Source organism: Pelophylax lessonae, assembly GCF_965119305.1.
Source record: "Pelophylax lessonae genome assembly, chromosome: 3".
Lineage (NCBI taxonomy): Eukaryota > Metazoa > Chordata > Amphibia > Anura > Ranidae > Pelophylax > Pelophylax lessonae.
In genome coordinates this window covers 59,253,654-59,274,978 of record NC_138770.1, presented here as the reverse complement: position 1 = coordinate 59,274,978, position 21,325 = coordinate 59,253,654, and the positions used below count along the sequence as shown (strand labels likewise).

Sequence of the window (21,325 nt, the reverse complement as noted above, 5' to 3'; positions counted from 1 at the left end):
GGAATATCGCCAGGGCGGTTAATGTAGCTTAACGTCTAATAAAGTACCTAAACCTTAATCAATTGTCCTGAAACTTTGCCCTGTCTACGTTTTTAACGTTCCTAACCTATTCTAGAAGTTTCATGCATTTTGGTCTTCCACGAGGCAAACTAGGGACATTAACCATTTCCTGACCGCTTACGTTATATTTTTTTGTGGCAGGCTGGCTCGTACAGGCAGAACGATGTAGGTCTAAGTCGCTCGCCTGGGAGGAGCTAGATCATTTGGTAAATCACACCAAAAGTTGTTCACATTAAGCTCTATTTTACATTCCTAACACATTAAACAGCTTAATGTACCATTATTTCATTTCCATGCATTTCCGGGGACCGGAATACATTTTGGCTCAAATGAAGTCAAAGCGTTTTTAGGGACAGAAATCAACCAACCCCCCCCCCCCCCCCTCCCTTCAGCAGGACTAGAAAATACAGCAAAAAAAAAAAAAAAAAAAAAAAAAATATATATATATATATATATATATATATATATATATATAGACCAATCAAATGTAGTTTCAAAGTATAAAAAAATTAGTCCATATATAAAATCATTAGAAGTCAGAATACCCAATTCAGCAATTAGAAATTCAATTTTTAGTACTTCATATTTTTGTTATGGCAATACTCCCGTGCAGAGTTGGTGCTCTGTGACCATTATCAGTCCCGGCATGCCTTGAATGTAACGGGTTTCGGGAAACCATTTAATTGGTGGGTTAATAATATGCTCACCTCAATTTCTTTTCTTTGTTTCATTTAAATGCTGTCCCAGCTAGTTTACACCTGGCATTCAACTTCCGTTCAAGGGCCATCAACGCTCTCTGGCTCCCATTTAAAACCAGGCAGCTATAGAATTGGTCTTCTCATCCCCAGCTGCTTTCATTATTGTGGGTGCTTTTTCGGACCTACATGCACACAAGCCCCAATTGTGAAGGCCAAGCCCTACAGCTCTTCCCTTCCTGCTGTCAACGTTGTTGGCTTTTCCTTGGAAGCACTTGTTCAAGACCGTCGGTGAAGGCCGACCATTTCTGCTCCTCCCTTGCTACTTCCAGCATTCTTGGCATTTCCTCCAGCACACAAGCTCCTACAGTGAAGGCCAACCCCTACCGCTCCTCTGCTCCTGCTTTCATCGTTGCCAGTACTTCCTCTGGAACACATACACACAAGCTCCAACAGTGAGGGCCATCCCCTACAGCTCCCCTCCACCTGCTTTTAGCATTCTTGGTACTTTCTGCATCTGCAATTCACAAGCTCCACTAGTGAGGGCCAACCCCTAAAGCTTCTCCCCTCCTGCTTTCAGAGTTGTTAACACTTTCTCCAGCACACATGCGCAAAAACTCTGACCGTGGAGAGCCCCTCCAGCTTCTTTCTGTCCTGCTTTCAACATTTGTTGGTGCTTCCTCTGGTGCACAACCTCCAACAGTGAGGGCCAACCCCTGCTGCTCCTTCCCTTTTTGCTTTCAGCGTTGTCGGCACTTCCTCTAGCACACATGCGCAAAAGCTCTGACAGTGGAGAGCCTATACGGCTCCTTCCCTCCTGCTTTCAACATTGTCGGTGCTTCCTCTGGTGCACAAGCTCCGACAGTGAGGGCCACATCCTACAGCTCCTCCCCTCTTGCTTTTAGCGTTGTCGGCACTTCCTCTAGCACACATGCGCAAAAGCTCTGACAGTGAGGAGCCAGCCCATACAGCTCCTTCCCTCCTGCTTTCACCATGGTTGGTGCTACTTCGGGTGCACAAGCTCCAACAGAGAGGGCCATTCCCTGCAACTCCTTCCCTCCTGCTTTCAACATTGTCGGTGCTTCCTCTGGTGCACAAGCTCCAACAGTGAGAGCCACATCCTACAGCTCCTCCCCTCTTGCTTTTAGCGTTGTTGGCACTTCCTCTAGCACACATACGCAAAAGCTCTGACAGTGGAGAGCCCATACAGCTCCTTGCCTCTTCCCTCCTGCTTTCACCATGGTCTGTGCTTCCTCTGGTGCACAAGCTCCAACAGTGAGGTCCAACCCCCACAGCTCCTTCCCTTTTTGCTTTCAGCATTGTCAGCACTTCCTCTAGCACACATGCGCAAAGCTCTGACAGTGGAGAGCCCATACAGCTCCTTCCCTCCTGCTTTCAACATTGTTGGTGCTTCTTCGGGTGCACAAGCTCCGACAGTGAGGGCCAACCCCTGCAGCTCCTTCCCTCCTGCTTTCAACATCGTGAGTGCTTCCTCTGGTGCACAAGCTCCAACACTGAGGGCAAACCCCTGCAGCTCCTCCCCTCGTTTTCAGCGTTGTCGGCACTTCCTCTAGCACACATGTGCAAAAGCTCTGACAGTGGAGAGCCCATACAGCGCCTTCCCTCCTGCTTTCAACATTGTTGGTGCTTCTTTGGGTGCACAAGCTCCGACAGTGAGGGCTACACCCTACAGCTCCTCCCCTATTGCTTTCAGCATTGTCGGCACTTCCTCTAGCACACATGCGCAAAAGCTCAGACAGTGGAGAGCTCCAACACCTCCTTCCCTTCTGCTTTGACCATTGTCGGTTCTTCCTCTGGCACACCAGCTCCGACACTGAGGGCAAACCCCTGCTGCTCCTCCTCTCGCTTTCAGCGTTGTCGGCACTAACTCTAGCACACATGCGCAAAAGCTCTGACAGTGAAGAGCCCATACAGCACCTTCCCTCCTGCTTTGACCATTTTTGGTGCTTCCTCTAGTGCACACGCTCAAACAGTGAGAGCCACTCCCTACAGCTCCTCCCTTACTGCTTTTAGCGCTGTTGGTCCTTTTACCAGTACACCTGTGCATAAAGTTGGATGGTGGAGGGTTGTTATTCTGTGCACGGCTATTCCTGTAGTGTGTCACTTCCTGCCATGTCAGCTCCAGAAAATTCATGCTCCCATCTAGGAAGAAAGGAAGGGTAATGATCACGTGACTATAGTTAAAGAATTCAATTATTAAGGTACTTAACAGCAATTTTAATATCATGACCCAAGAGGTTGACCAATTTATGCTAGTCTATGCCATTGGGGCCATTTGTTGAGGTCAGTTTATAAAACATTTGTTGCACGAATGTCCTAAGCATCCTTGCAAGTTGAACGAAATGGCCCATATTTTTCCTAGTGGCCAAAATGTGGTATAGTTTTCAGAGCTACCGCAATGAGAAAACTATACCGTGTTTTCACCACTAGATGGAGCTGACAAACAGGCATTCATCTGTTAGGAAAAATATGGGACATTTCGTTCAATTTGCACGAACGCTTCTGACATGTTTCCCCTTTGTCTTTCTACCACTTAGTGTCAGAATGAAGTGTAGTACAGGGAGACCTCTGATATATTTACTGCTCATTGGCTGAATACTTTGTAAAGCGTTCATGACCGTTCATCTCATAGCAGGAGCTGTATGTCCATCGGGCACAATTAATAATCATAGGATTGTTGGTGACATTAATTGCTGAAAGACCCCTCATAATGGTAACGCCATTTGCATGTCAATAAAGGGGAGGCCTCGGGATTTATTTATTTTTTACCTCTGGCCTTCCCTTCAGTCTTGCACAGTTGTACCAGCCCCCTCTCCTGTACTGAAATGTCTTACTCTGATTTCACTGAACACTGTGAGCTCCTCACAATGTGCATTAGAAGCTGCAGCGAGGCAGATTGTTTCTTATGATCATCAACTCCATCTAGTGGTCATAATGCAATATTTTCTTGGTTCACTGAAAAACCTTCAACCTGAAAAGATAATAGCCTGAAAACATTTGTTTTTACTAGCATTCTCGCAGAACAAATGTCCATGCCTATTTACAGAATAACTAGCAAATACACCCCAAGATTCAGTTAACAACATTTGTTTTTCCTGGAGGTCAGCTTCAATCGCTTGTCCATATATGTTGGTTCTGTGCAAATGGGGGCAAAAACAAATGTTATTAAGCTATTTTCCCTCCAGGTCTAATGTTTGTCATTTATAAGAATAGTGTGAATCAGGAAAATCCTGCATGATGACCACCAGATGGAGCTGACGATCATAAGTATTCATTTCCTAGGCTCATCAGCTCCATCTCGTGGCCATAATGCAGTTATTTGTTGGTTTACTCTTTTATGAATGAAGAACATTCAACCTGGAGAAAAAATAGCATCATAACATTTTTTGATTTTGCTGGCATTCCCACACAACAAATATATATTGCAGATTCACAAGATGAATAGCCCTGCAAATTTTGCAACAATTTTTGGTTTAATCCTCTGTGCTTATATAATACACACTCACCGGACACTTTATTGAGTACACCTTGCTAGTACCGGGTTGGACCCCCTTTTGCCTTCAGAACTGCCTTCATTCTTCATGGAATAGATTCAACAAGGTGTTGGAAACATTCCTCAGAGATTTTGGTCCATAGTGACATGATAGCATCACTCAGTTACTGCAGATTTGTTGGCTGCACGTCAATGATGTCAATCAACTGTTCAATCACATCCCAAAGGTGCTCTATTGGATGAGATGTGGTGAGTGTGGAGGCCATTGGAGTACAGTGACCTCATTGTCATGTCTCACCACATCCCAAAGGTGCTCTATTGGATGAGATGTGCGAAGTGTGGAGGCCATTGGAGTACAGTGACCTCATTGTCATGTCTCACCACATCCCAAAGGTGGTCTATTGGATGAGATGTGGTGAGTGTGGAGGCCATTGGAGTACAGTGACCTCATTGTCATGTTCCACCACATCCCAAAGGTGCTCTATTGGATGAGATGTGGTGAGTGTGGAGGCCATTGGAGTACAGTGACCTCATTGTCATGTTCCACCACATCTCAAAGGCGCTCTATTGGATGAGATGTGGTGAGTGTGGAGGCCATTGGAGTACAGTGACCTCATTGTCATGTCTCACCACATCCCAAAGGTGGTCTATTGGATGAGATGTGGTGAGTGTGGAGGCCATTGGAGTACAGTGACCTCATTGTCATGTTCCACCACATCTCAAAGGCGCTCTATTGGATGAGATGTGGTGAGTGTGGAGGCCATTGGAGTACAGTGACCTCATTGTCATGTCTCACCACATCCCAAAGGCGCTCTATTGGATGAGATGTGGTGAGTGTGGAGGCCATTGGAGTACAGTGACCTCATTGTCATGTTCCACCACATCCCAAAGGTGCTCTATTGGATGAGATGTGGTGAGCGTGGAGGCCATTGGAGTACAGTGACCTCATTGTCATGTTGAAGAAACCAGTGGTGAGATGATTGGAGCTTTGTGACATGGCGCATTATCCTGCTGGAAGGAGCCATCAGAAGATGGGGACACTGTAGTCATAAAGGGATGGGCATGGTCAGCAAAAATACTCAGGTAGGCCGTGGCGTTTAAATGATGCTCAATCGGTACTAAGGAGCCCCAAGTGTGCCAAGAAAATATCCCCCACACCATTACACCACCACCAGCCTGAACCGTTGATACAAGGCAGGATGGATCCATTCTTTCATGTTTTATACTCCAAATTCTGACCCTACCATCTGAATGTCGCAGCTGAAATCGAGACTCATCAGACCAGGCCACGTTTCCAATCTTCTATTGTCCAATTTTGGTGAGCCTGTGCAAATTGTAGCCTCGGTTTCCTGTTCTTAGCTGACGGGAGTGGCACCTGGTGTAGTCTTCTGCTGCTGTAGCCCATCTGCTGGTTTGATCTGTTTTGCATTTAGAGATGGTATTCTGCATACCTTAGGTGTAACGAGTGGTTATTTGAGTTACTGTTTCCTTTCTATCATCTGGAACCAGTCTGCCCATTCTCCTCTGACTTCTGACATCAACAAGGCATTTTCCTCCACACAACTGCCACTCACTGGATATTTTCTCTTTTCCCACCATTCTCTGTAAACCCGAGAGATGGTTGTGCGTGAAAATCCCAGTGGATCAGCAGTTTTTTAAATACTCAGACCAGCCCATCTGGCACCAATAATCATGCCACGTTCAAAGTCACTTCAATCCCCTTTCTTCCCCATTCTGATGCTCAGTTTGAACGTCCGTGGTCATCACCACTTCTAGATGCCTATATGCATTGAGTTGCTGCCATCTGATTGGCTGAATATCAATTTGTGTTACCATGAAATTAAACAGGTGTAACTAAAAAAGTGGCCGGTGGGGGTATGTATGTGTGCAGCAAAAACTGATATAAAATGAGAGTTTAAAGACATTAATAAGATTGACCACCAAACCCCTTTCATTTTAGACTTAGAATTGCTATAGGAGGAAAAGATATATAGGAATAAATGAATTCTGTGTTCTATGACCTGTTGGCGCTCTAATACCGAATGCCCTGTCCTCGGGGGACTAGGTATGTTGGCTTGTAATGAGAAGTATAAGGCGGGCGACCGGTCTGCTCTGGGGTGTATTACATTGCAGGCATGATGAGATATCCACTGTGCCCGGCTTTCAGATTAGGTGACACCAGTAGCTCCACTTCCCATTATCCTCTACATGCACGCTACATGGAAACCAAGATTGCACTTGAACAATAGGGAAACATTGACTGAAAAAATAGAGTTCAGTGCTCCCTTTTGAGAAGACCATGTGCCAGAAGCCAGACAGGCTCGTCCTATGTCCTACAAGCCAAGCAAGTGTATGGGGGAGAGGAGTCGGACATAAGAGATACGTCCTCATTTTTAATTTTTTTTTCTTAGGTCGTTTTTTCTTACATTTAAAGTCCTCAAGTGGTTAACTTAAGCCCCGGAAGATTTTACCCCCTTCCTGACCAGGGGGTATTTTGCGATTCGGCACTGCGTGAATTTAACGGACAATTGCGCGGTCGTGCGACGCTGTACCCAAACTAATATGACGTCCTTTTTTTCCCACAAACAGAGCTTTCTTTTGGTGGTATTTGATCACCTGTGCGATTTTTTATTTTTTTTTGATCATACGCTATAAACAAAAAAAGAGCGTCAATTTTGCAAAAATAACAATATTTTTCAAATTTTTTTATATGAAATCCCCCCCCCCCCCAAAAAAAAATGTAAAAATCAAAATTTTTTAACATTTTCGGCCAATTTGTTTTATGCTACATATGTTTGGTAAAAAAATCGCAAAAAGCGTATTTTGATTGGTTTGCGCAAAAGTTATCACGTTTACTAACAAAGGGAAAGATTTTTGTCATTTTTGTTGTTTTTTTTTTTAACGCGTAATGGCGGCGATCTGCGTTTTTTTTTTTTTTTGCGGTACTGCGACATTGCGGCGGACAGATCGGACCCTTGACTGACATTTTTGACACTTTTGGGGTTACCAGTGACATTTCTACAGTAATCAGTGCTATATATATGCACTGTTACTGTAAAATTACACTGGCAGTGAAGGGGTTACCTTTTTTTTGAGAGGGAGGGGCTATGTGTGTCCCTAGGGGCGTGATTCTAACTGTGATTGGCTGTGGCTTGAGATGTATGAACAGTGATCAACGGTTCTACATAGTAGAACCGTATGATCATCATTCATACACCGGGGAGAATGACAGACGGCTTGTTTACATCAGCCGCCTGCCTTTCTCCCTCTCCCCCGACGATCGCCGAGTGACCGGCGGACATCGGGTCCGCCGGTCACACGCGCGGGGGGGTGGTCCCTGGCCATGCGGGAGCGCGCCTCCGGGGGCGCGGACTCGCTCCCTAGACCCTCACAGGCTAGTGACGTAGACCTACGTCGCTCTGCCTGTGAGGGGCTGACCGCCGCAGTAAATAGTCGTGCGGCGGTCGGCAAGTGGTTAAATGTTCTGCTTGGGGCGCCTAGTTGAATTTGGTAAGAGGAGGTATACATAGCATTAAGCATTTTAAACTATAGGACAGGGGTCTCCAAACTTTCTAAACAAAGGGCCAGTTTACTGCCCTTCAGAATTTAGGTGGGCTGGACCGTGGCCAGTGGGGGTAGAAAATGTCCTGGCGTCCAGTGGAAACAAACCATGCCTTTGTCTATGGTGTTAGTGGGAGGACTTGTGACTAATTATTGATGTCAGTGGAAGGAATATTGCCCCATTGTTGGTGTCAGCTGGAGTAATAGTGCCTCATTGTTGGTGTCAATAGAAGGAATTGTGCCCCATTGTTGGTGTCAACGGAAGGAATTGTGCCCCATTGTTGGTGTCAATGGAAGGAATTGTGCCCCATTGTTGGTGTCAATGGAAGGAATTGTGCCCCATTGTTGGTGTCAATGGAAGGAATTGTGCCCCATTGTTGTCAATGGAAGGAATTGTGCCCCATTATTGGTGTCAATGGAAGGAATTGTGCCCCATTGTTGGTGTCAACGGAAGGAATTGTGCCCCATTGTTGGTGTCAATGGAAGGAATTGTGCCCCATTGTTGGTGTCAATGGAAGGAATTGTGCCCCATTGTTGTCAATGGAAGGAATTGTGCCCCATTGTTGGTGTCAATGGAAGGAATTGTGCCCTTTTTGATGGTGTCATTGGGAGAAATGGTACCCCATTGTTGGTGTCAGTGGATGGTGTAACAGAACCGTGACCCACACTGCGTTTGTGGGCTTCCGTCAGAATACCGCTTCCTCCAGTCTGAACATAGATATCAGACATAGTGCAGGGTTCAGGAGTGCACTGCATATAGAGTGCAGGGTTCAGGAGTGCGCTACATGCAGAGTTCAGAATTATGCTATGTACAGAGTGCAAGGTTCTGGATTACGCTATGTACAGAGTGCAAGGTTCAGGATTACGCTATGTACAGAGTGCAATGTTCAGGATTACGCTATGTACAGAGTGCAATGTTCAGGATTACGCTATGTACAGAGTGCAAGGTTCAGGAATATGCTACGTACAGTGCACAGGGTTCAGGATTATCCTACGTACAGTGTGCAGGGTTCACAATTACGCTACATACAATATACAGGGTTAAGGATTACGCTACATACAGTGTGCAGGGTTAAGGATTACGCTGCATACAGAGTGCAGGGTTTAAGGGTGCAATATGCACCGTGTTTAACCCCAATCCCCCTAAGCTTCCGCACATCTCTACTCTCTCCCACCTAGCCTGGCTCTAGTACCTCCCTGTGAAGATGGCTCTGCCTTGCAGGGAGATCATTCTCTCTCTCAGATTCTGGAGATCAGTCCTTGCCGTGCCCTACCGTGAGTGCGTGCAGGGATCTATTAGATCGAGGAGCTGCTGAGAGCAAAGGGACAGCGGAGAGTGGGAGCAAAGGATGAGAGCCAAAGGTGGTAGGATAGTGTTCTTCAACATTCTGGCTGCAAAACTGGGTACGAGGGCCACGTGACATGGCCCGGGGCGGGGTCCCGCGGGCCACGTGTTTGACCTATATGACCAATACCATACCAAACAGCCATGTGTAAATACTGAACTTTATAACCTAACTGGTTCCTGGCCAATGCATAATCTGCAGTCAATGGTCAAGGGCACAGAATAGCAGCCCTGGACCATTATTAAATGTTAGGGAAGTTCTGCTCACCCCAGGATCTCCCGAATGGGGAAACAGTGAGTAGTCTTCTACATCGTTTATTAGTAGGCTTTCTTATTAAACTTATTCTCACCTGCGGTGTCTCTCAATTAAACTTTGTGCCGTGTTTAAGATGTGAGTGACAAGTAGTAACAAAAGTCTCTAATTAGGAGCCATCCTCTCCATTTCAGAGCTGTGCTCTCTTTCCATTAGTGTTCTCAGATCCCATTGTCATACCCAGATGTTCAAAGTATTCAGAGTAGCATTACCATACAAGTGTCTCCCTCAAGTATCTCTACTACTTGAAAGACAAGAGGATACAGACGGGTCTGCATCCTAATGGATGGAGCACTTAAAGTGTTCTGCAAAGTTTTTTTTTTATCTATCACAGGTGTGCATTGTCTTGGCATAAGCAGTAAATCTGTCCTAAAAATAAATAAAAAAACATATTAACCCTCTGCACACTGCTATATCATCTTACACATTTCTGTCACATTTTGCATAAAAACAGGGGTTTTTGGTTCACATATATTGCAATACTTATTCATGCTGGCCAGCTGTGTCATTGATCCTTATCAGGCCGACTGGGTCACAGTGATCCCTCTCTGGCCAGCTGTGTCTTAGTGATCCCACCCAGGCCAACTGTGTCAAACTAATCCTTCTCTAGCCAGCTTTGTCAAAGTGATTCCCCCCTAGCCAGCGGTGTCAAAGTGATCCCCCCCCCCCCCTAGCCAGCGGTGTCAAAATGATCCCCCCTAGCCAGCGGTGTCAAAGTGTTCCCTCTCTGGCCAGCTGTGTCAAAGTGTTCCCTCTCTGGCCAGCTGTGTCAAAGTGTTCCCTCTCTGGCCAGCAGTGTCAAAGTGATCCCTCTCTGACCAGCTCTGTCAAAGTGTTCCCTCTCTGACCAGCTCTGTCAAAGTGTTCCCTCTCTGGCCAGCGGTGTCAAAGTGTTCCCTCTCTGGCCAGCGGTATCAAAGTGTTCCCTCTCTGGCCAGCGGTGTCAAAGTGTTCCCTCTCTGGCCAGCGGTGTCAAAGTGATCCCTCTCTGGCCAGCGGTGTCCTCTCTGACCAGCTCTGTCAAAGTGTTCCCTCTCTGGCCAGCGGTGTCAAAGTGTTCCCTCTCTGGCCAGCGGGGTCAAAGTGTTCCCTCTCTGGCCAGCGGTGTCAAAGTGTTCCCTCTCTGGCCAGCGGTGTCAAAGTGTTCCCTCTCTGGCCAGCGGTTTCAAAGTGTTCCCTCTCTGGCCAGCAGTGTCAAAGTGATCCCTCTCTGGCCAGCTCTTTCAAAGTGTTCCCTCTCTGGCCAGCTCTGTCAAAGTGTTCCCTCTCTGGCCAGCAGTGTCAAAGTGATCGCTCTCTGGCCAGCTCTGTCAAAGTGATCCCTCTCTGACCAGCTCTGTCAAAGTGTTCCCTCTCTGGCCAGCGGTGTCAAAGTGATCCCTCTCTGACCAGCTCTGTCAAAGTGTTCCCTCTCTGGCCAGCGGTGTCAAAGTGTTCCCTCTCTGGCCAGCGGTTTCAAAGTGTTCCCTCTCTGGCCAGCAGTGTCAAAGTGATCCCTCTCTGGCCAGCTCTTTCAAAGTGTTCCCTCTCTGGCCAGCTCTGTCAAAGTGTTCCCTCTCTGGCCAGCAGTGTCAAAGTGATCGCTCTCTGGCCAGCTCTGTCAAAGTGATCCCTCTCTGACCAGCTCTGTCAAAGTGTTCCCTCTCTGGCCAGCAGTGTCAAAGTGTTCCCTCTCTGACCAGCTCTGTCAAAGTGTTCCCTCTCTGGCCAGCTCTGTCAAAGTGTTCCCTCTCTGGCCAGCTGTGTCAAAGTGTTCCCTCTCTGGCCAGCGGTGTCAAAGTGTTCCCTCTCTGGCCAGCGGTGTCAAAGTGATCCCTCTCTGACCAGCTCTGTCAAAGTGATCCCTCTCTGACCAGCTCTGTCAAAGTGTTCCCTCTCTGGCCAGCGGTGTCAAAGTGTTCCCTCTCTGGCCAGCGGTGTCAAAGTGTTCCCTCTCTGGCCAGCAGTGTCAAAGTGTTCCCTCTCTGGCCAGCTCTGTCAAAGTGTTCCCTCTCTGGCCAGCAGTGTCAAAGTGTTCCTCCCTCTCTGGCCAGCTCTGTCAAAGTGATCCCTCTCTGACCAGCTCTGTCAAAGTGTTCCCTCTCTGGCCAGCGGTGTCAAAGTGTTCCCTCTCTGGCCAGCGGTGTCAAAGTGTTCCCTCTCTGGCCAGCGGTGTCAAAGTGTTCCCTCTCTGGCCAGCTCTTTCAAAGTGTTCCCTCTCTGGCCAGCGGTGTCAAAGTGTTCCCTCTCTGGCCAGCGGTGTCAAAGTGTTCCCTCTCTGGCCAGCGGTGTCAAAGTGTTCCCTCTCTGGCCAGCGGTGTCAAAGTGTTCCCTCTCTGGCCAGCGGTGTCAAAGTGTTCCCTCTCTGGCCAGCGGTGTCAAAGTGTTCCCTCTCTGGCCAGCGGTGTCAAAGTGTTCCCTCTCTGGCCAGCGGTGTCAAAGTGTTCCCTCTCTGGCCAGCGGTGTCAAAGTGTTCCCTCTCTGGCCAGCAGTGTCAAAGTGATCCCTCTCTGGCCAGCTCTGTCAAAGTGTTCCCTCTCTGGCCAGCTCTGTCAAAGTGTTCCCTCTCTGGCCAGCTCTGTCAAAGTGTTCCCTCTCTGACCAGCTCTGTCAAAGTGTTCCCTCTCTGGCCAGCGGTGTCAAAGTGTTCCCTCTCTGGCCAGCGGTGTCAAAGTGTTCCCTCTCTGGCCAGCGGTGTCAAAGTGATCGCTCTCTGGCCAGCGGTGTCCTCTCTGGCCAGCGATGTCAAAGTGTTCCCTCTCTGGCCAGCTGTGTCAAAGTGTTCCCTCTCTGGCCAGCTGTGTCAAAGTGTTCCCTCTCTGGCCAGCGGTGTCAAAGTGTTCCCTCTCTGGCCAGCGGTGTCAAAGTGTTCCCTCTCTGGCCAGCGGTGTCAAAGTGATCCCTCTCTGGCCAGCAGTGTCAAAGTGTTCCCTCTCTGGCCAGCTGTGTCAAAGTGTTTCCTCTCTTGCCAGCAGTGTCAAAGTGTTCCCTCTCTGGCCAGCTCTGTCAAAGTGTTCCCTCTCTGGCCAGCTCTGTCAAAGTGTTCCCTCTCTGGCCAGCGGTGTCAGTGTTCCCTCTCGGGCCAGCGGTGTCAAAGTGATCCCTCTCTGGCCAGCGGTGTCCTCTCTGGCCAGCGGTGTCAAAGTGTTCCCTCTCTGGCCAGCTCTGTCAAAGTGTTCCCTCTCTGGCCAGCTCTGTCAAAGTGTTCCCTCTCTGGCCAGCTCTGTCAAAGTGTTCCCTCTCTGGCCAGCTCTGTCAAAGTGTTCCCTCTCTGGCCAGCTCTGTCAAAGTGTTTCCTCTCTGGCCAGCGGTGTCAAAGTGTTCCCTCTCTGGCCAGCAGTGTCAAAGTGTTACCTCTCTGGCCAGCTCTGTCAAAGTGTTCCCTCTCTGGCCAGCGGTGTCAGTGTTCCCTCTCGGGCCAGCTGTGTCAAAGTGATCCCTCTCTGGCCAGCGGTGTCCTCTCTGGCCAGCGGTGTCAAAGTGTTCCCTCTCTGGCCAGTGGTGTCAAAGTGTTCCCTCTCTGGCCAGCGGTGTCAAAGTGTTCCCTCTCTGGCCAGCGGTGTCAAAGTGTTCCCTCTCTGGCCAGCGGTGTCAAAGTGTTCCCTCTCTGACCAGCTCTGTCAAAGTGTTCCCTCTCTGGCCAGCAGTGTCAAAGTGTTCCCTCTCTGGCCAGCAGTGTCAAAGTGATCCCTCTCTGGCCAGCTCTGTCAAAGTGATCCCTCTCTGACCAGCTCTGTCAAAGTGTTCCCTCTCTGGCCAGCAGTGTCAAAGTGTTCCCTCTCTGGCCAGCAGTGTCAAAGTGTTCCCTCTCTGGCCAGCTCTGTCAAAGTGTTCCCTCTCTGGCCAGCAGTGTCAAAGTGATCCCTCTCTGGCCAGCTCTGTCAAAGTGTTCCCTCTCTGGCCAGCAGTGTCAAAGTGTTCCCTCTCTGGCCAGCAGTGTCAAAGTGTTCCCTCTCTGGCCAGCAGTGTCAAAGTGTTCCCTCTCTGGCCAGCTCTGTCAAAGTGTTCCCTCTCTGGCCAGCTCTGTCAAAGTGTTCCCTCTCGGGCCAGCTGTGTCAAAGTGATCCCTCTCTGGCCAGCGGTGTCCTCTCTGGCCAGCGGTGTCAAAGTGTTCCCTCTCTGGCCAGCTGTGTCAAAGTGTTCCCTCTCTGGCCAGTGGTGTCAAAGTGTTCCCTCTCTGGCCAGCTGTGTCAAAGTGTTCCCTCTCTGGCCAGCTGTGTCAAAGTGTTCCCTCTCTGGCCAGCTGTGTCAAAGTGTTCCCTCTCTGGCCAGCTGTGTCAAAGTGTTCCCTCTCTGGCCAGCTCTGTCAAAGTGTTCCCTCTCTGGCCAGCAGTGTCAAAGTGATCCCTCTCTGACCAGCTCTGTCAGTGTTCCCTCTCTGGCCAGCGGTGTCAAAGTGTTCCCTCTCTGGCCAGCTCTGTCAAAGTGACCCCTCTCTGGCCAGCAGTGTCAAAGTGATCCCTCTCTTGCCAGCTCTGTCAAAGTGTTCCCTCTCTGGCCAGCTCTGTCAAAGTGTTCCCTCTCTGGCCAGCGGTGTCAAAGTGTTCCCTCTCTGGCCAGCGGTGTCAAAGTGTTCCCTCTCTGGCCAGCAGTGTCAAAGTGATCCCTCTCTGGCCAGCTCTGTCAAAGTGTTCCCTCTCTGGCCAGCGGTGTCAAAGTGTTCCCTCTCTGGCCAGCAGTGTCAAAGTGATCCCTCTCTGGCCAGCTCTGTCAAAGTGTTCCCTCTCTGGCCAGCTCTGTCAAAGTGTTCCCTCTCAGGCCAGCGGTGTCAAAGTGATCCCTCTCTGGCCAGCGGTGTCCTCTCTGGCCAGCGGTGTCAAAGTGTTCCCTCTCTGGCCAGCGGTGTCAGTGTTCCCTCTCAGGCCAGCGGTGCCAAAGTGATCCCTCTCTGGCCAGCGGTGTCCTCTCTGGCCAGCGGTGTCAAAGTGTTCCCTCTCTGGCCAGCGGTGTCAAAGTGTTCCCTCTCTGGCCAGCTGTGTCAAAGTGTTCCCTCTCTGGCCAGCAGTGTCAAAGTGATCCCTCTCTGACCAGCTCTGTCAAAGTGATCCCTCTCTGACCAGCTCTGTCAAAGTGTTCCCTCTCTGGCCAGCTCTGTCAAAGTGACCCTTCTCTGGCCAGCTCTGTCAAAGTGACCCCTCTCTGGCCAGCTCTGTCAAAGTGTTCCCTCTCTGGCCAGCTCTGTCAAAGTGTTCCCTCTCTGGCCAGCTCTGTCAAAGTGTTCCCTCTCTGGCCAGCGGTGTCAAAGTGATCGCTCTCTGGCCAGCGGTGTCAAAGTGATCGCTCTCTGGCCAGCTCTGTCAAAGTGATCCCTCTCTGACCAGCTCTGTCAAAGTGATCCCTCTCTGACCAGCTCTGTCAAAGTGATCCCTCTCTGACCAGCTCTGTCAAAGCGATCTCTCTCTGACCAGCTCTGTCAAAGTGATCCCTCCCAGGCAAACTCTGTCAAAGTGACCCCTCATTGGGCAACTGTGCCTTGTGATGGCTGTTAAGGCCAATCATGATTGCAAACACAAACAGTTCTACTGTTTACATTTGAAAGCCCTCCTCTTCCTCTCACTATGGAGAAATGGGAAAGTGGAGGAAGGGGAGAATAAATCCATTCATGTAATCCTTCAGGCTACTGCAAAGGAAGGATGCAATTTGAGGGGGTAGGGGGTGTTTAAAATTCCACTAACCACCTATTTTGTGGGATTGTTTTGGGGGGGATTTAAAGTGCAGAGGAATGAAAGGGGGGGATTTAAAAATTCCACTGACCCCAGAGACGAGCTTGTGTATGTTCAACGTAGGATCCAAACCCACACGTGTGTCTCTTTTAATTTGTTCATACACGATAAAGAGGTTGGATTTATTAGTTCACTCTCAGTGCTTGCTAATGATACAAAGCTAAGCAGGAGAATGTCAGAATATGATATAGACACTTTCCAAGATGCTCTAATTAGAATAGAGGGGTGGGCAAATATGAATGCAAGTTACTCTTTAGGGGGAGTACCCAGGATGGAAAAGGATCTGGGGGGTCCTAGTGGATGACATGCTCAGCAATCACATGCAATGCTAAGCTCCAGCAAGCAAGGCCAGCAGACTATTAGCATGCATTAAAAAGGGTATTTACTCAAGAGATAAGACTAATTCTGCCACTTGACAAAACTCTGGATTGACCACATCTTCCAGTTCTGGTCACCAATCCTCACGAATGATGTGCTGGAACTGGAGAGAGTCCGGAGAAGGGCTACAGAGCTAATAGGGGGACTGGAGGACCTCAGTTATGAGAAACGACTACAAGCATTAAATGTATTCTCCCTGGAGAAGAGACGCTTAAGAGGAGATAGGATCGCAATATACAGATATCTCAATGGTAATTCCACCATAGGAAATCCCTTAGGAAAACACAATCAAGTTGGGCAAGAGGTAGTTTACCTTAATCTACGCAAGGGGTTCTTTAGTGTTAGATTAGTAAGGTTGTGGAACTCCCTTCTACAGTTGGTGGTGACACGCACACACTAACATAAATTGAACTAGATAAGCTGGTGTCTTTATTCAACCCTACCAACTATGTAACTATGTGTGACCCCTGCCAGGAAGCTGTCACCTGTATGGGCCATTTATCCTTGTCCAGGGAATTCCCCATCTCACAGCTGCACATTTACATTTCATTTGTATTTGTATGTCTGCGGGGTAGGGAGTGTTCCAGCCACAGATAATTGGACTGTAGAGATGACCGCTTCCATGTGGGCTAACCCACGTGGCTTTGGATCCTACCCCACTCCAATGATTGTGAGGGGAGGATTTATAGTTCTAGCTGGCCACCAATGTTGTGGGATTTTTTTTTAAAGGAGGTCCAAAGTGCCTCTGACCACCAATGATGGGGAAGGCGAGGGGGATTTATAGTTGTTAAAATGCCATTGATCGCCAATGTTATGGGATTGTTTTTGGGGAGCTCCGAAATGTCACTGACCACCAATGATGGGAAGGTTTTAAAAATGCTGATGACTACCAATGATTATGGGATTGTTTTAGGGAGGTGCTTAAGGGTAAGTTCACATTTTAATGAAAACCCCCAATTATCTTGGCCACTGTCCAGACCTGCTGCATTGGGACACCCAGTGCTGCCAGTGTACCAGTCTGCACATCATATACCACAATATACAGCCCCAGAATGAGTATCCATCATAATGCCCCTAGTGGCAGGCACCAGGGACAATCAAAGCGTTAAGTGTGCTCCTAGGGGGTACTTTGTAATTGTGTGGGGGTTATACTCACTGGATGAAAGCAGAGACCTGTGTTCCTAACTAGGAGGAACAGTATCCCTGCGTTCATCTCTGACAGAACAGCGGTCTGCCATGTTTACATCAGACCGCTGTTCTGTCTCCATGTGGAGGGACCTGCTGATTGGCTCCCCCTCTGGCCAATCGGCGTGTGTGAGCGCCCCCCCTGGCAGCGTGCACGTGCCCCCACTGTCTGTTACACGAAGTGACGTACAGGTACGTCATTTCACGTAATAGAGCCGACCTGCTGCATTAAAACTTCGGCGGCTGGTCGGCAAGTGGTTAAAGAAAATGTAACACCAGTTTTTTTTCATTAAACTGATCATATGAAAAATAATGCATAAACCTAGGTTACAGTCTAGTTCAGTGGTCTCCAAACTGTTGCCCGTGGCTATCCAGCACTTGGGGCACATTCCTCCCACTGGTACAAGGCACTTTCTCCCACTGGCACCAAAGATGAAGCACCATTTCTCCCACTGACACCAACAATGGGACACTATTCCTCCCACTGATACCAATGATGGGGCACTATTACTCCCATTGATACCAATGATGAGTATTATTCCTCACATTGATACCAATGATGGGGCACTATTCCTCCTTCTAATGACTACAAATCAAAAGCATTATGTCATATTTTTGAAATTACGCTGACCGTGAAAATCGGGGAGCTGTTTACTTACACTGCCCTGGGGCATTTTCTGCTCCCACTGGTCACAGTCCAGCCCCCTTAAAGTCTTTTGAACCGTAAACTTGCCCTTTGTTTTGAAAGTTTGGAAACCCCTGATTTAGTTAAATTTTACATATCAGTTTCAGATGTGTTTGGCCAGTCTCTTTACCAACTCTTAAGTAACAGGCATTTCATTTTCCTTTTCTTAGAGATATTCCCATGCCACTGGTCAGTTCTGGGGTAGAGCATGGAAATCTTCGAGAGCTGGCCTTAGCACGGATGAAAGATCTTGGTACAGAGGTACGTGCAAAATTCACATAATTATCTTTGGGGCCTTATATGGGAGACTGTCACTATCGATAAAGTGAATCTATAGCCAAAACATTGGATGGAAAGCTTTGGATAAAATGTAGAAGGATTAGAACTAGTGATCGACCGATTATCGTTTTGTTTTTTTTTTTTTTATATACAGGTACTGTTGTGGAGGGATCTGGGGGTCTAAAAGACCCCAAACCCCTCCTCTGCATTTAAAAGCATTCAAAACGCCAAGTTTGGCTGTTTTGAATGCTATAATTTTTTTGAATCTGTCGCTGAGTACCCGGAAGTGTTGTCATGACTTCACTTCCGGGTTTTTACATGGAGACCTGATCAGAGCCGAATGCGGCTTTGATCGAGTCTTCGGCGGCCGTGTAGGCTGGTTGCCCGGGTCTCCCAATGGGACGGGAGACCTGGGCGAGCCACGGAAGGCGTCGGGAGGTGGGGGGACGTCCCCTCCCGCTCCTTGTAATGACAGCAGAGCGGCTTCTCAGCCGCATCGGTTGTCATTACAAGAGAGCCGACCGTCGGCTATGGACGCCGGTACCGGGGTGATGCCTCTAGCTGCAGGCATCACTCCGGTACAAGCACTTTCCCGAAATATCGGTAACCTCAGGAACCGATTCCGATATATCGGGGAAAGTGCAGATCGGCCCCCAAAATATCGGCTTTGCCGATAATCGGTCGATTCCTAATTAGAACCATTTGCTTTGTTTGAGTGTATGTGTGAGGTAGCACTAGACCTTGTCATGGTGAGTCGATCGGTGGTGGCTTTACTTGTGAAAGGTCCCCAGAGTGAGACCTTTTTAAAGCAGTTGTAAACCCAAAATCGCGGGAAAAAAAAAAAAAAAACCTGCAAGACAAAGCCATAATGAGCTAGTGTGCATCGCATACTAGCTCATTATGTATTACTTACCTTAGAACGAAGCCCCGACACGGACCCCCGGACATCGCTGCGGGCGCTGCCATGATCCCTCGCCGTCTCTTCCGGGTTCGGCGGCTCCGGCGCGGTGATTGGCCGGAGCCGCGATGACGTCACTCCCGCGCATGCGCGCGGGAGTCATTTTCCGGCAAGCTCCCGGCAAGCAAAACTGAAGGTCCCCCCGGACCTTCAGAGCCATGCGCCGCTCGTGTGAGCGGCTGCATGCACTGGAAATATCTCCTAAACCTTGCCGGTTTAGGAGATATTAATTGTACCTACAAGTAAGCCTTATTATAGGCTTACCTGTAGGTAAAAGTGTAAAAAAGCGGGATACTACCTCTTTAGGCATGTGAAAACTTTAGAAGTAGGTGGGGAGCACGGTATGTGACGTCTTGCCATCCCAGGCACACGAGACACTCCTGAATACCGTTAACCTGTAAGCCGGGATTTCCTCTCACTTCATAGAGATCACCTCTCATTTCCCGTTGCATCTCCAGGACAGGAAATGAAGGGAAATCTCCCAGACAGAACACAAGCCAGGCCTAAGCAGTACCTAAATAAAATAGACATTTTGTCTGCAATAGCAGTGTACTTTCCTGGTATGTGAGTGTGCCTAGGCACGCCTGTCGTGAAACCTCATAGCTGAATATCTTACATAGTTAACCTGGAAGTCATTAGTCCATCCAGTTCAACCAACATCTAAACATCTAAAAAAGAAAAAAAAAAAACACAAATAGAAAACCTCCATATACACTATCCTATACCCACAGTTGATCCTGAGGAAGGCAAAAAAAATGATCCACTTTGCCCCAGGGCGGAGAGGACACGAGGCAGTCGGATATTCCCTTAATCAGTTTTACCTATAAAATATAAGTAACCAGTGCAGGGTAAGATCTAAGGCACTGCTGTCTGTGATTGCCAGTCATAGGGAAATCTGGTGCTTTTCATTGTTCTCCTTGCTGGAGGCTTTAACATGGGGAAGCAAAGCCCTGCCCCCATATAGAGACACAGGCATTACTGATGACCTTGCTCTCTGCTTGCCTTTTTTGGGCACAACTTCCAGAGTTCCTCTTTTTAATGTTTATCAGTAAAACAAAGATTTTATTACATTTAATCTGCACTATTATAATTTCCCTTTTACGGGTTACTTAACCACTTGCTGTCCATAGGCCATATATATATAAATGACCTGAAATTCTGGTGGTTAAGACAAGCTCATGGCTGCATCTGTGAACTTGGTCCCGGTGATAAGCTTTTCAGTAAAAGTGATCCGGGCTGCTGTAGATCCAACTGATTACTTTTACTGCACTGTGAAGGACTACACCCTCCATCCGCTTGTGGTAGTTCCTGGGCTCTTTGTTTCTCCAGGGAGTCAAGTGCAGCAGTAAATGGGTTCAGGATGCCGAGTGGGAAAACCTCAGGGAACATCTGTTTCATGTGTGTGTAAAAGCAGGCGTCCCAATACTTTTGCTAATTTAGTGTATATTATTATTATTATTATTATTTTTTTGTAAATATACTGTGTGTGTGTGTGTGTGTGTGTGTGTGTATGTATATACAGTGCCTTGCGAAAGTATTTGGCCCCCTTGAACTTTGCGACCTTTTGCCAAAAAGTTTGATTTTGGTTTCATCTGACCAGAGCACCTTCTTCCACATGTTTGGTGTCTCCCAGGTGGCTTGTGACAAACTTTAAACGACACTTTTTATGGATATCTTTAAGAAATGGCTTTCTTCTTGCCACTCTTCCATAAAGGCCAGATTTGTGCAGTATACGACTGATTGTTGTCCTATGGACAGAGTCTCCCACCTCAGCTGTAGATCTCTGCAGTTCATCCAGAGTGATCATAGGCCTCTTGGCTGCATCTCTGATCAGTCTTCTCCTTGTATGAGCTGAAAGTTTAGAGGGACGGCCAGGTCTTCGTAGATTTGCAGTGGGCTGATATTCCTTCCATTTCAATATTATCGCTTGCACAGTGCTCCTTGGGATGTTTAAAGCTTGGGAAATCTTTTTGTATCCAAATCCGGCTTTAAACTTCTCCACAACAGTATCTCGGACCTGCCTGGTGTGTTCCTTGTTCTTCATGATGCTCTCTGCGCTTTAAACGGACCTCTGAGACTATCACAGTGCAGGTGCATTTATACGGAGACTTGATTACACACAGGTGGATTCTATTTATCATCATTAGTCATTTAGGTCAACATTGGATCATTCAGAGATCCTCACTGAACTTCTGGAGAGAGTTTGCTGCACTGAAAGTAAAGGGGCTGAATAATTTTGCACGCCCAATTTTTCTGTTTTTTATTTGTTAAAAAAGTTTGAAATATCCAATAAATTTCGTTCCACTTCATGATTGTGTCCCACTTGTTGTTGATTCTTCACAAAAAGTTACAGTTTTATATCTTTATGTTTGAAGCCTGAAATGTGGCAAAGGGTCGCAAAGTTTAAGGGGGCCGAATACTTTCGCAAGGCACTGTATGTATGTATAATGTATATATGTGTGTGTGTGTGTGTGTGTGTGTGTGTGTGTGTGTGTGTGTGTGTGTGTGTGTGTGTGTATATATATAAATCTGTGTGTGTGTATAAAAATGAATGTTTGTATGCATAATAATTCTTATACAGTGTCTTACAGTGAGGTACCTGAGAGAGAGAGTGAAAAAAAATAATAATAAAATATATATATATATATAT

At 47.7% G+C, this 21,325-nt stretch overlaps 1 protein-coding gene across 1 annotated transcript in view; it reads left to right on the top strand.

The window, feature by feature from the left end:
- Window positions 1-21,325, top strand: part of ELP3 (elongator acetyltransferase complex subunit 3) — a 238,366-nt gene that overhangs the window by 149,332 nt on the left and 67,709 nt on the right. The window contains exon 11 of the mRNA XM_082251144.1: window positions 17,609-17,699. Coding sequence (XP_082107270.1) covers window positions 17,609-17,699 — 91 coding nt within the window. The remainder of the gene's footprint in view (window positions 1-17,608; window positions 17,700-21,325) is intronic.